General features: G+C 38.3%; 1 protein-coding gene across 1 annotated transcript in view; it reads left to right on the forward strand.

Annotated features, from left to right (window-relative positions):
• Positions 1–9,672, forward strand: part of CHRFAM7A (CHRNA7 (exons 5-10) and FAM7A (exons A-E) fusion) — a 35,816-nt gene extending 26,144 nt beyond the window's left edge. The window contains exons 5-10 of the mRNA XM_082061280.1: positions 427–506; positions 1,697–1,864; positions 2,253–2,447; positions 3,759–3,845; positions 4,501–4,610; positions 6,713–9,672. Of these exons, the coding sequence (XP_081917406.1) occupies positions 427–506; positions 1,697–1,864; positions 2,253–2,447; positions 3,759–3,845; positions 4,501–4,610; positions 6,713–7,231 (1,159 nt within the window). The 3' untranslated portion in view covers positions 7,232–9,672. The remainder of the gene's footprint in view (positions 1–426; positions 507–1,696; positions 1,865–2,252; positions 2,448–3,758; positions 3,846–4,500; positions 4,611–6,712) is intronic.
• The last annotated feature ends 5,450 nt before the right edge of the window (positions 9,673–15,122 follow it).

Below are 15,122 nucleotides of genomic sequence, written 5' to 3' on the forward strand. Positions count from 1 at the left end.
TAAACAGTCTTACGTATGACATGTATTATAGTAATAACATTCAGCCATGCAGATAGGTAGGATGAGCACTGGAGTATCCATCTCCTCAGTATTCCTTAGCTGCTGTTAATGTAGACAGCAAGAGAACAGATTTCCCTGTATGGCTGCTTGAGAAGTTTGCGAAAAGTGCTTACTTTGCAAATGGAAATAAATGGAACCACGGCAGCGTAAGGACCGCAGCGGGACAGGTGAGCAGCGAGAGCCAGGTGGCTCACCCTCACCACTGCTCTTCAGGAACAAACCCAACAGTATCAGGCCAGTTACTCTGAGGTCACAGAGAACTGGTGACAGGAGAAAAGCTGTCAAGTCCTTTTCTGAAGCGCAGATTTGTCTCACATATTCTTAGCCAAAGAGCATATAACCCATTTTGTTTCTTCCCTATTCTAGTGCTGATGAAAGATTTGATGCAACATTTCACACTAATGTTTTAGTCAATTCTTCAGGACATTGCCAGTATCTGCCACCAGGTAGGCTGTTTGCATGCCATAAATTTTGATAACTCAGACTACTTATATATGGTGAGGTTTCAAATTTAACATCAATTGTCTGATTTTTTTTTAATTTAACTAGCTATTATCTTACTGATTTAAGCCTAGATGCATCATGAATTACATGGTTAACACTTCCGTAAGAAAACCACTGTGATACATTTTTTATTGCAATTATGTAAATTCTTCTGTAATGCACTATTTCAGAAGTGCAGAAGTATAAAAGAAGAGAAAAATAAAAACTCTTAATATAAAAAAGATCTTGTTTATGAAAGCCATGGCAATACTTAATTAAAAAAAATCATTAATTTGGCTGTTGCTTCTACTAATATATGAACTTTATAGTAAGATTCTTAGTAACATCTTGGATGTATCTTCTATTGGAAATGATTCACTGGATGCTTCATCAAAGTAATTTTTAGTCTGAAAGGAAAGTAGTCTGTGTTTGACATTCATGTGATATCAGGAATACATCACTGACTCTCTGGATGTATAGCACTGAAATACTGTTTCTGGTCCCAAACTCAATTAGCATAATTCTTAGAATTAACTGTTCCTAGAATCTGAATTTTAGAAACTACAGCAACAGAGCCAAGTGCCTTCCAGACAAATGAGGTTTTCCATCTAAGATCCCCAGAGGATTTCAAGGGTCTGCCTGTTCTTTTGATTTAGGATGTTCCATTTGATGGGGGGTTTTCAGTTCAATTCTGAAAGCTGCTAAATCACAGGGCCTGACTCAACAAGAGAAAAATAAGAAGCTAGCTTTCCTGAATAAATCAAGATAATGTAAAAGATAGACAATAATCTTTCAAGATTTCTTATTTTATTCAGTAAAAGAAACAGAAGAAATGGACTGCATATTCTGCTTCATCTTTTTTGAAATATAGTATCTAGAAAACCTGAGCTCTCCTCTAAATATTCTCCCAGTATGTGACAAAATGGAAACGTAGTTCAGAAATAGTTTATAACATCAGTACCTTAATAGTGCAGTTCTTTCCCTTTTCTGTGCCTGACTTTTGCTATTTACAAGTCAAGACACAACTGAGATTAAATATGCTTTACAAATAAAAAAACGAGGGCACAATGTAGAAAAAGGTATGGTGACAAAATGTAGGTAGAATTATGTGGAACAAGCATTTAAATTAAGTGGTATTTCAAATCCAACCTAGGCATATTTAAAAGCTCGTGCTACATAGACGTGCGCTGGTTTCCATTTGACGTTCAGAAGTGTAACCTCAAGTTTGGATCCTGGACTTATGGAGGCTGGTCCTTGGACTTACAAATGCAAGAAGCAGATATATCTGGCTATATTTCAAATGGAGAGTGGGATTTAGTAGGTAAGCTCTTGATTTCTTATTTACACTGTGAACTTGTAACCTTGTCTCCACCGCTGAAATGGATGGAATAATGATTGGGAAATGAAGACAGAAATTAAATTAATAAATGACCTAGCTAGTGACATTTGAAAGTCTGAGAACAGATGTCAGGTGAAAATCAACATAAAAAGTAGGTCACAAAATTGCTGCTTGAATTCACTAAGTATCTTTTATCTGATTTTCCTTTATTATCTGACAAAAATGACTTAATTGGGATTTAAGCTTAAAGAAGTTGTTTTACCTATAGTAAAACTTAGGAAGCTACATTTATCCTTTTTAAAAATAATCACTACATAACATAATTTATTCACATTAATTTATGCTTTTCTTCCTTTTCCCTCCTCCACAGGAGTTCCTGGGAAGAGAACTGAGAGTTTTTATGAATGTTGTAAAGAACCTTACCCAGATGTAACATTCACAGTAACTATGCGACGTAGGACTCTCTATTATGGACTCAATCTTCTTATTCCCTGTGTACTGATATCAGCACTTGCTTTGTTAGTTTTTCTGCTTCCTGCAGACTCAGGAGAAAAGATCTCACTAGGTAAATCTGTAATAGGACATTTTAAGTATGACTGAACCAAAGGAAGTCATCCTTTTTAAAGTTTTTTGAACAGTCTTAGTAGGCAAGGAGGAATAGCTTGTGTGCCCTTTTCTGGCTCATGAGCTATTTTTACTGTTTGATGCTGAAGCCATGTGATGTTTAAGCCTTCCTTGGCTATGCTGAAGTTGTGAAATGGAGAAATTCCAGCCAACCGAGCAGAAGCACAACAATTCCTGACTGGCTTCCTTAGGAAGCAGGGCTTCATTTTTTGATGTTTATCTGCTGATGAAAAATCTCATGTTCACTGAGTAAAGCTTAAGTTTACAAATGTGCATTTGAACACTTTAACATGGAATTCTTCTTAATATTTCTTTTTAATAGTGGGATGTATTAAGAGCCTAAGGTGCCTTATCAGAAATATTGATTCTAACTGCTACTATTCTAATTTTTGTAGCAAGTTTTAACTACAGTATTGGTTCATGAAACAAATCTGATGACTTTAAGTACTTGGTCCTTAAGATGGAGGTTAAATATGTCATGAAACATTTTGCCTCATACAAAACTGTAGATACACTGGCTTCTACTAAGTGAAAATAGCTGTTAGAAGGTAGAAACAGAACTGACATTTCTCCAGAACATCCTTTAATTGAGTAATAGCCTCTCTAATCAAGAAGTCCCTCTTCATATTTTAAGATTCTTTGTCCCTAAATCCTTTTCCACCTTACAATGACTTATTGTTTGAGACCAGTCCTGAGTGAGTTCTGTTCCAGAAAGATGGGAACTTGTCACTGAGCAGCAGAAGTCAAACTCCAAAGATCCACTGTAAAGACAGCTTGGGCATAGCCACGTGCAGGACCCAACAGCTAATATCAGAAGATATCAAAGTCTGTCCAGGAGAGCAAATCTGTTTTTCAGGAATATTATGCATTACACCACCTGTAGCTTCCCTGTCAATTATTCAAGTGTCATACGTTCAAATACTCAAAATCACACCATGTTTCTAAAGCAAACAAGCAGCAAGAATTACTTTGAATTACCTCAGCTAATTAGCAAATGGTGATAAAAGCTGAACAGCTACAAGGGCCTAAAAATATATATGTCTGTGCAAGCATTGGTACTAGTTTGGCAGCACTGCTACCCTGAACTTGAGGTAATACAAGAAAGGACAGGAGCACTACTAATTTGCTGGTGCAAGGGTAACTGTGGGAATGTATCTTGCAAAGAGCCTTCCTTCAGGTTCATTTTCTGCTTTTTGCTGCCTTGTAATCACAACCTGCTGATCTAATTTCATACTTCATGTTTATCTTTCAGGTATAACAGTCTTATTGTCTCTCACTGTCTTCATGTTGCTTGTGGCTGAAATTATGCCAGCAACATCTGATTCTGTGCCCTTAATTGGTAAGCTAACTACAGCTTTTATTCACTTTTATCTTTTGTCAAATGAGGGGCAGTGACTTTACCAGCAGTAAGGCAAATTACTACCTTTACAATGGCCTACTGCAACTGAATTAGAAAAATGTTGCCAATTGATGAGAAGCTCTGATAGGTTGATTCCCTATACAACTTTCATGCTTTCTGCTCTGAACAAAACAGAGAACATATGTGTATTTTGGGAAAGCATAAAGGAGTCAGTTAGCCATGGAAGAAGTTGTTGCAGTTTTGACACAACTGACCAGACATTAGGAATACAAAGCTAAACATGATTAAATCTTCCCACTATAACTGCTCAAACAAAGATAAACTTCTCAAAAGTAGTACTAGCCAGTCCCCACAATACTGGTGAAAGAAAATTAGGAGGACAATTGTTTTCAAGGTTGCTTAGAAAGGCAGGTGCTTAGTTCCACAAAGACAATTACTAAAGACTGGTCTCCTCTCAAGTGACTGCTGCTCTGTCTGCTTTTGAGAAATGTTTCACAAATACCTAAAGCAGCACATGTATCACTACACTGGAAAAAGAACATAGCACCATGTATGCATGTATATGAATACCTCTTATAGCTACAAAGCTATATCAACCAAAGTATATTGCTGTAATTATCTGTTTATTTTGCAGCTCAGTATTTTGCCAGCACTATGATTATCGTTGGTCTTTCTGTTGTTGTCACTGTTATTGTTCTACAATATCATCATCATGATCCAGATGGGGGGAAAATGCCTAAATGGGTAAGGTTTGATTTTCGTTCACTATCCATTGCATAAACGTCCAGTTCAAGGATGTGATAGAGTAGCTAGTGACCCATGTCTACTTCTTACTGTTAAAAACATAAAAATCCTTCCTAAAGGCTTTGTTTTGAAAAGTAGTTTCACCAGAAATGAGATGGCCAGATACCTTTCACGTGGTTTGATTCCCAGAGAGCATCTATGTGCAAGAGAGAGAATGAATATGCCTCAACTTGCTTCTATATTCAGAATCTCCTTCACAACAGCTAGAAGTACCTCAGGATTTTGCTAAAACCTAAATATATAAGTGAAGGTGATATTTTAATAAGCTGCAGATGTCAGAAGTGAAACAAGTAGAAGGAAAGAATAAGGTGCTGATGGAGATTATAAATGCATGAAATATAGTAGCCTCAAGGTTCAACTGTGCAACTGCTACATATTTAGCTGCTGCGCATACAGACACATCAGGAGCCTAACAAACACTTGTTAAAAATGGCTGCTAAAGTGGAAAAGAAACTTGCTCTGAAAATCCTCGTCTTTACACTTCTTGTCAAAAACATCTGTAAAGCGTGAAGAAAAATTTAAGTCTTTTCCTAAGCACATACAACTTTCTTTATACTATACTTTTGCGAGTGGTTGTTTTTACAGAGAACATTACACTGATATTGGATTACAAAATATCGATGAGTATTATCAGCTAACTGGCCACTCTTCTGACTTCACCCAGCTCATGGCAGCATCAGGCATTACTGAAGATGGAAAGACCTTTCTCCCTTTTTTTCTTCTCTCCAGAACAATGAGTTATTATTATCCTGATTAGGCAAAAAGAATGTACATACAGCAGTGCCCTGCAGTCAAGAGATAATGAGATATTCCCTGGCCTATTCTGGGTTAGTGACTTTAAAATAAATTTCAATTAATAAAAGATATATCTTTAGACGTGTTTGATGACCTGAAGGGGACCAATGTTTAGTACTGAGCCGGACATCCTCAGGAAACAGTGTACTTGAGGTGGAGGAGTGAGCTTTAGTGTTGAGAAGCTGAAGTCCATGAAACATTATTTGGATAGTGGTGGATTTTGGATCAGGCCCTCAGTTAATGGAATATTATCCTTCTTGGTAAAGCCTCAGAATGTAAATAGAGTAACAGGGCAAGATCTGTCTCTGGTTGGGATGTTTGCTTGGATATAATATCTACTCCGAGTAGCAATCCACAGTCAGAATAAATGGACCAAATCTAATATTAATTATAGTGTAAGATTTTCACATTATATGAGACAATAATATTTAATTAGTTCTCTGGAAAAGAAACCCTGGAATGAGCTCTTAAAATCTGACAAATAAATTACAGAAGCTTGAATCTGAACTGGAACAGTCTCTGTCTTGTCTGCACTTTCTGTAAGGCTGGAATAAGGCAACGTGGAAAACAATAAAATGGTATATACACTGATTAAATCTGCAAAATATTTTTAAAAAATCAAAATCATTTTTCCATCTTTTCTCCATGCTATATCCAGATCTGTTTTCTAAACTCTGCAATCAACTGTAATGAAAGCAACGTGAAAACAGAACTCAAACATTATAGAGCTTGGTGCTTCATGCATGTATGCTCTATTCAGTCCAGTCCAGTCTGGCATCTCTTTTAGCAGCCCCCTCCAAACAGTAATGTCATGTGAATTTAATACTAAGGCACAAATATAAGTCAAAGAATTGTAATTATTTATAATAAGACTATTATAAAGTAATTCTTCTTCAGTAAGTGTTTGTGGGGTTTTGTGTGTTGTTTTGCTTTTTAATTCATGGTTTCTAGTAAAGATGGACAAGGCTGCCATATTGCAGTTCAAGTGCAAGGAAGAATCAACACTGTGGAGACTCCCGTCCGACAAGGGGGGACTCCCAATAGTGATCAACAGCACTGCTAGAATAAGAAAGCAGCCTCAGTGATTGGGAAATTAATCAGCTGGAAAACTCTGGCACCATTTTCCAGAACTCCTGTGCAGGCTAAGCAGAGACCATGGACCAGACAGTCACCCAGGCTGCAAAAATACCAATACGAAAGACGGTGGCTGTGTCAAGATGTGCTTATTCTCAAAAATTTTCTTTCAGACAAGAATCATCCTTCTCAACTGGTGTGCTTGGTTTCTGAGGATGAAAAGACCAGGGGAAGATAAAGTGCGTCCTGCCTGTCAACATAAACAGCGTCGATGCAGCCTGTCCAGCATGGAGATGAACACTGTGAGTGGACAGCAATCCAGTAATGGGAATATGCTGTACATTGGGTTTAGGGGGCTGGAAGGGGTCCACTGTACACCTACCACTGATTCAGGAGTGATCTGTGGGAGGATGACGTGCTCACCAACAGATGAAGAAAACCTGCTGCACAGTGGGCACCCCTCTGAAGGTGACCCAGATTTGGCAAAAATTTTGGAAGAGGTCAGGTACATTGCAAACCGGTTCAGAGACCAGGATGAAGTGGAAGCAATTTGCAATGAATGGAAGTTCGCAGCCTCTGTAGTGGATCGGCTCTGCTTGATGGCTTTTTCAGTCTTCACAATCATTTGTACAATTGGTATTTTAATGTCAGCACCAAACTTTGTAGAGGCTGTGTCTAAAGATTTTGCCTAACTCCTAACTACAATCTGATTCTCTGAAATTTCATATGTAGCAAATAAGAGTGTGGGTTTTGTTTGACCGCTTGTTTTTAACGAGTATGCTGCCCCTCATTGTCCACTTTCTTTTGTCCCCCGGTCTGGTCCCGAGTTCCTTTCGGAAAAGCAGCACCATTTCAGAGGGGAAGCCAAGGATTCCCCCAGGCTGCCCGTGCGCAGCCCCTCTGAGCTCTCTTCCGTAGGAGACGCAAAGCGGCTGCAAGCCCCTTCAGAATGACACGGTATCGCACCACTGTCTCTTACACATTTTTTGAACTGCCTGTTACAGAATAACAGGCAATTCCAGGAATGTCACTTCTTCAGACTTGGTTATAAACGATAGAAGGTGGTCCATCTTAACTATTTGGAAGAGTGACTGTAAACACATTTAGGAGAGGATTAAATCCAATAGATGGAAGCTCAAACAGCAGAGAGAAAAGGGAGAAAGAGGTTGCTTTTCAGTTACTGCTTTTTCTTGAGTTATGGTATGCAACTGTCCAGCTCACTCATAGACAGTCAGACCCATAAACTTCCACCATGCATTTTACATAGAGCACATGGCCTTTACAGCATTCTGAATTTGTCTGAGACACCAGAAATCTGAAAATTGAGGTGATACATCACATAACTTGTCCTTTTATATCTTTCTGGATTTGACCTAGAAGTTTGGTCTGAATCCTTAAACAGGCTTCACAGTAATTTTTGCAGGGTTTACTACTTCTTCCTTCTCCCCAGAAAGACTCATGACCTTTTAACTATCAAAAAATTACACATACTCGTCTCTTTACTGTTAACCAGATTCCAGTATGGAAAAAGTAACTCAGTGTCTTTTACAGGCATAAGCATAAATGAACTATCTAAAGCAGAAAAGAAGCCATTAAATCCTGAGATTAAGTTTTTAATTTAAAAATCAAATGTTGTATGCTTAGTTCTCTATAGACCTCCTTCTGTTGAGTCACCATAACATGTTTCTACAAGAAAACCTCACCTTCTCTGCTCAGTTTATCATCTGGAGAGCACTAATGAATAATAAAGCTTTCTTTGGTTTGATATAAACTATGAACTGTATAAATATATATTGATATATACACACTGCATATATGTCCAAGGAAAGGTTAAGACTTAAATACAAATTATCTTGTCTACACAGACATTTGCAAAGACAAACCTAATAGTTCATAACTTCATTTTTTCTGATTCTGAAATTCTCCCATCAAAATCTGCTTAGTTTTCACGTGACTTCGATATCTCAATGAAAAGGGCTGAGCTGAGAATACCAGAAACTTTGTGTCTACAAACAGCTGAGAATCAGCCTGTTGCTGACACACAGTATTCCTGACCAGTGATGTAAGTGGGAAAAGATGTGAGGGAGCATTACTTTTAGCATTGACTGCTTGCTTTATCCTACAGAATCCCAGATTTTTGGCTGAGGTCCGCAGAGACACAAATGGAGGCCTGTTGTTGTACCATGTTTTTACTATGAAATAAACTCAAGGCCTCAGTTTCTCTCTTAAGATGGGCTAAAATAAAGTGACTGAAATACTCATTCTCCCTAGGTAACTATTTCCTTTGCAGAGTCTGCTCCCCTGAAAGCAGGAGAATCAAATTTAATGTAAACCAAGCCCAGAGTCACCACAGGTACAGTGCATCACCTGAGTGAACATCTTGGTCGAGCACCTTCATGCCCGGGAAAAGGGCAGGAGGAGTGAAAGGAAGGCAGGGTATTTCTCACAGTTTGAGAATTCTGTCTTCCTCAAGGTTCATTCAGAATCTCGCACAGCGAAGATAGGAGCAAAGCATTCCGATCCTTCTTGAAAGCTCATCTTGAAACTGTGCCTCACATGATCTGTGAAGAAGCTATACTTTCAGGAATAATTATTAAGAATTAGCCATGCAATAATTCCTGCAAATAGTTTCTAGTTTGTAGATTGCATATGAATAGGAAACTATGAGTCCAAAATTGGAAATGTGAGTTTTGTTTATTTGTGAATAACTACACATATCATGTGGCATGTGTTGCTCTTCTGAGTATTGTTTCTAGACTAGGCTTCCTGATGCAAATGTTGATTTGCATTGGTATTTTTTCCTTCTGCAAGTATCCTTAAGTAGCTACATAGAATGTTCCATTTAGTCTTTGGGGTCCTGTTGGAGAAGAATTTTTCAAGAAGACACGAAGACTCTGGGGACCGCCTTGTGCAAGGGGACACAACTATTGCAATCACAATACAAGATGCATGTAACATAGAAAGCATGAGAGTCCCCCTCTTTCCACCTGAATCCATTTACAGTATCTGTAGAAATCATCTTGCTAAATACAGAGTTCTCTACAGAAGGATGGAAAAAGCAATTCACAATTTGACAGTAAACTTCAATATCAATGACAGACACACCTATGCTTAAAAACTGGAGACTGGTATTTGGCCTTTAGAGGAGTCCTGCCAAAGCCTAGCACAGAGTTTGTAATACTGTCAGTGAATACCAGCTGTGAGACACCAGCACCACGCCTACGCTACTGCCTTTATCCTGGGCAGGATTAATGAAAAGGCACCAAGGGGACAAGTGAATCCTAATTTTCCCACTGTTAAAACAACCTGTAAACATTTGGTAATAAGATTATTATAAATTTTAAAAGCAACAGTGACAGCTTCTCAGTTACATTATTTTGCATAGAAATTAAATTTTCCTGTAACTGAGCTGAGTAAATTTGCTATGTTTCTTGTCAAATTGTATGTGTCTTAAACATATATGTGTATCCACTAAACAATATTTTGATCTAAATGCTGAGAAAAATACTTATTTACAGCTCTGAGCACAGAGATTAAAATTAATTACTGTATACAGTATGTGTATATAATATTGGTGGTAAGGGTTTGTTATCATCTTACGAGTCCAGAGAGAGAATAAGCAAGTGGTTCACCACAACTAAGCTATGACTTGTCTGACAAATTCAAAAGCTCACTCTAGAGCTCAGCTGTCAGGTACAATACTATGTGTGAACAATGTATATTACTTTTTCTGGTTTTATATTGAATTGTATTAAATATTTAAAAGATTTTTTAATATTTAACAAATTTTATTTAAGTGTTAATTCCAAAAAAGTTCCAAATATGACATTTAAATAAAGATAAATTATTTAAACAGTATTTAAAATATTAAATTATTTTATATAGGAATTGATAATACTATTTAAGACTTTTTGAAGGTTTCTTTAAATTCTCTCTGCACTCTCACTAGCTGCAGGATTTAATCTGAGCTCACCTGTGACAATTCAACTTTTCACCTTCTCTAACAGGAGAAGAAGGTAAACCAAAGTCCCAGATTTTCCTTCCTTTTGTTATACTATTTTTTACATCAAGAAACATTGCATAAAGGGCATTAGAAATAGATGTTACATCTGTCAGGTACTGATTGTCGTATAAGTAATTCAATACCTTTTCAGTCCAGTACAAATAAAATATTTAGATCAAGAGACTTTTGATTCTTTCTCATTTTGCTAAGATGGAAATAAATTCAAGTGGTAGAAAACATAAATAGCCATAAAAGAGAAAAAAAAAAAAGTCTTTGGATATTTTGATCCAGGATGACAAAGGTCTTTGATAATTAAAAATACATTAATGTCCTCCTAGTACACCAGTCCCACACCAAACATATATTTCTTCAGTCTTACATAAACGATCAAAGTTAACTGAGTAGGATGGGAATACCATACAAGTTTTGGACTGGCCTCAGTGACAATATTAATTTACTTCTTGAAGTTTAGCACAGAAGACAGAAACAAGAGAGAAAAAATAAAAGCATTCCAGCTGAATAAACTGTTGGTTTTGCCAGCTGCAAGTGTTTGTTGACTACTGCTGAAAATGCATCTAATCAGCAGAATATCCCCCAAATGGAGGAAAAAAACCATGTCAGTAGATTTTGCAGACAGAGGAGTTGTGCTGCCCACATGCTGAAACAGCTTCCTGAAAAGTCTTCTCTCCCTACAACATCCTGCTGAGCATCTGCCAGTAGTGAAAATCAAGGGTTGCTGAACGCAAGACTTTATTCTCTTATTACTTCCAAAAGCTTGTAAGGGAACAGCTGATGGAGAACAGTTTGGTCAACACCCCAAGTCATACAGCATGCCATTGTTACTGAATCCAACCTGTCTTTGGCTAAGAGCTGCCAGGGTCACAATGTCAGCTGTTCCAGTGAGGCCATGCTGATGGGTGCCCACTCCTCCAAAGCCACCACACCCACCCCCTCTCTCTTCCAGAGTGCTGACAAGCAGTACACAGCACCTCAGACTTAGTGCCAGACTCTGGCATGGTCAGACAGGCTCAGCTCAGCACACACCAGGCCATTTCCTGGCACTGCGTATAAACCTGCCATCACACATACAGCTCTGAAGCACCTGAGAATGGGGATTAACATCTGGCTGCTGTCTGCTACCACTCTGAGGCAGCTGGCTGGTTAACATCAGGCTGAAAGCTGCTTTGGTGTAGGAGTTTACACATTAACAGACCCAACATCACTGCCCTGTGGGTGGCAATGTCCATCAGAGCACTGGGTCCTGTGGCTATAGAGAGTAGTAGTATCAGCCACCCGATTTTAATCCTATAAGGACAATCAGAATATATTTTCTCTTCAACAAAATTATTTCTTAGCCTACCCTCATGATATTAAAATACCAGTAAATCTTAAAACGCTATGAACAGAGCCTGCATGTTACAACAAATCTAACCTGGTAATCAAACAGGACCGTAAAAGAACCACAGCCACAAATGAAAGTGTTTCATTTTTCATATTTTTTTTTCCACATTGCTTCTGCTGCTTAGAAGAAAATTTCAACGTTTATGTAACATTTATTTGTGCTATTAAGCAATTTGCAGATGATGGTAGAGAGAGAAAACAACAGTCTCTCACACTCCAATGACCACTTTCAAAATTGCAATTTATTAACAGAACATGAAAGTATTCAAGTCCAAAACGTAGCATCAGTGTCTTATCTATACCCTCACTGTAAACCTATTACTAGTAAATCACTGGGTTTTCAGAACTGCTGTGCCTTGTCCCTGTAATAAAGCTATACAGGAATAGCAGTTTAAACTCCAAAATCATTTGTACAATGTGTATATTTTACCTGAAAACCAAACCAAACCAAACCCACCCAGTAACATCCATAGAGGTTTTCCTCTTGACTAAATAATTCAGGATACAATCCAGTGCCTCAGTGCCTATAAAAAGCAGAGAAATCTTTCTACTGACTCCAGAAGTCTGGGATAAGGACCATATTCAGTCCAACAAACCTCACAGTTATAATTTATTAGTTCTCAAATATTAAATATTTATATTAAATCAACTTCAGGCTTAGAAATATAAAATCTGCATCCTAGAGCAAGATATATGTACAACATCCTTCAGACATTATTGCCAAGTGAAACCTAATTAGCAGACTGTTTTGTCAGAATAAATGTTATAGGACCAAGATTCAGGAAGAGTATGTAAGTCTAACCTTTGACCCAAGAGAGACTGTAGTCACAAAACTCGACATTATCGTGTGCACGAGAAGGAATATGCTCCAATCACACATTCAGGCCTGTCACGGCGGAGGAGCCTTCCCAGCTTCAGCAGCACACCTGCAGGGCAGAGCAGCCTCGCCACTTCCACTGCGCTGCGTCAAAAGGGAGTAAGCTCTGCTGGTTCTTCCAACTATGCTGTGTGCATGGGTACAAGATTAATATACTGTCCCCACTGGTTAGTGCTTAGCTCAGCTTGTAAGATAATTCTTTCTTTTGATGAGGTAATAATGTAAGTGACTTGGAAGTGATGGGTTGAAGTACATTGCTCAATTGATCTTTTCTTAAGACTACCAGAAACTGGCTTAACCTGGACTAAGCACAGTGGCTGTAGTTCTTTCTTCACTAAGCCAGTTTTAAAACTTATTGAAGTTAAACCACTGTGACTTTCTTTGCAGTGGAGTTTAACACTCATTCATTATCAAAAGTATCTTGCAGTGAAGAGACCAGAACCAAGGATAAGCTGCTGCAGTACTGAATCTTCTAAAACAAGCTGTACAAGGTAAAAGGGCATAAGAAAGACTGGTAGAGAATGGTGGCAAGGCAGGTTTGATAACATCAGCAACAGTGAGCTGTGACATAGGGCATCAGTACCACAGCTGCACTCCAAAGCCCAGCCAGCCATAGGAGAGGTTCCTTACCAGCAGCACCGAAGCAACAGCCTGTGCTGTTTGTAGCAAGTGGGGGCTGAGAGAGGGCAAGTCCACACTGACTGGGGACAGACTTGTCACAAATGGCAACACTTCAGTTTAGGTCTTTCACATACATGTGCAGAGCCTCATTTGAGACAAATGATCTGAACTGCACTTCATTTCATGACACACATGTGCAAAGATCTAGAGCTGGTCATAGCTTGAAGCCCTCTTGTCCCTTTTATCTAACTCAGAGAACATGTCTCTGCCCTCCTCCTGTTTCTACAGTACAAATAAAGTCTGCTTCTTCAAGGAGACAAAGTTAAAACATACTCAAAGATGTAAATAAAAACTTGAAAAATAATCTGAAAAATGTATGCAGAAGAAACTCAAAATCTATATTATTTCAGTTGCTAAAGATACACTGGAATTCATAGCTTTCCAGTAGCTTTTCAGTTGCAGTAATATTCCATGGCTTTTAGAAGGCCAGCTGACAAATGGGATGGGTTAACAACCTTCCTGCTGAAATTTTGAAGCAATCTCTGTGGGCTGAATAGGGTATAAGGGAAAACCCCCACAGCCAGCACAGCTTTTAGCCTTAGTGCACTATAGCCTGTCTTTTAAAAAAGCTCACTGTTCATTTGTAATCATTTAATGGATTGTTCTGCGCACACAACGGAAGCCAACCTGTAATGAATGGCACTGCAGAGATCTAAAGCATCCAACCTCAGTTCTGAAAGACTGGATCCATGCCCACTAAATACAGTAATAAAAGCCCATTTATTTTCTTATGCACTTTCGCTGGTGCGCTGGAAAGGTCCTATCTACTTGCAGCAATATAAAACCTGCACAGTGCAAATTCTGCAGTTTGCGTCTCCAGGCATTGGCTTTATTATATTTTAACAGTAACCCTACCTCAGTGTAAACATCAGGAGATTTATCCCAATACTATATACAAAACATACCTTCCTTTTCAACCTCTGCAAGTTTAAACTCTTCTGCCCATGCTCCAAAGGCCCCAAGAACAGTGGTACTGTGTCTTTGCACAGCAGGCAGAGTAATAACAGCAGCAGAAAGATGCTTTCTCAGAGCTAAATAATGTCAGAACTTTTTACACAAAACCAGAGCACTTTCTGAATTGCAATATTTGTCATCTTTGATACATACACCTAAATTTAGACCATGTGGGCTCAAAAGTAACTTAAATTATTTTCCAGTTCTTTAAGATATCAGAGATGGCATTTTTCCTGTCCCTGTTTTCTCATTAGTATGCAGTGTTTGGTCAAAGAGCTTTCATTACTGACAATTTCCGTAAGGGGCCTTCCCCTCTAGGGAGGGTGCTAAATGTTTTCTCTTAAAGACAGGTCAGTGTGGAAACTTCAACAGTCCTTCTGTAATGCCACGAATTGTGTAATTGATTTGGAAAAATGATCTGTGCTACAGAGCATCATGAGGATATGGGTACCCCATGCTATTTTTCCCCAGACCGTAGCAGCATTGATTTTCCCATTCACCTGATGAAAATTAAAACACTAAGAAAAGAACTCATCCTTCATGTTACCTGACACACAGGCCTATGCCCCAAGCATATTTTCTTTGCTTAACTTTGGTACCATGAGTGAATGCAAGAGATTATAGCCCAAAGTGGAACTATTATTACAGGATTTTGTTTTGTTTTTGA

Source organism: Streptopelia decaocto (assembly GCF_964273445.1).
Source record: "Streptopelia decaocto genome assembly, chromosome: 9".
In the NCBI taxonomy this organism is placed as follows: Eukaryota; Metazoa; Chordata; class Aves; order Columbiformes; family Columbidae; genus Streptopelia; species Streptopelia decaocto.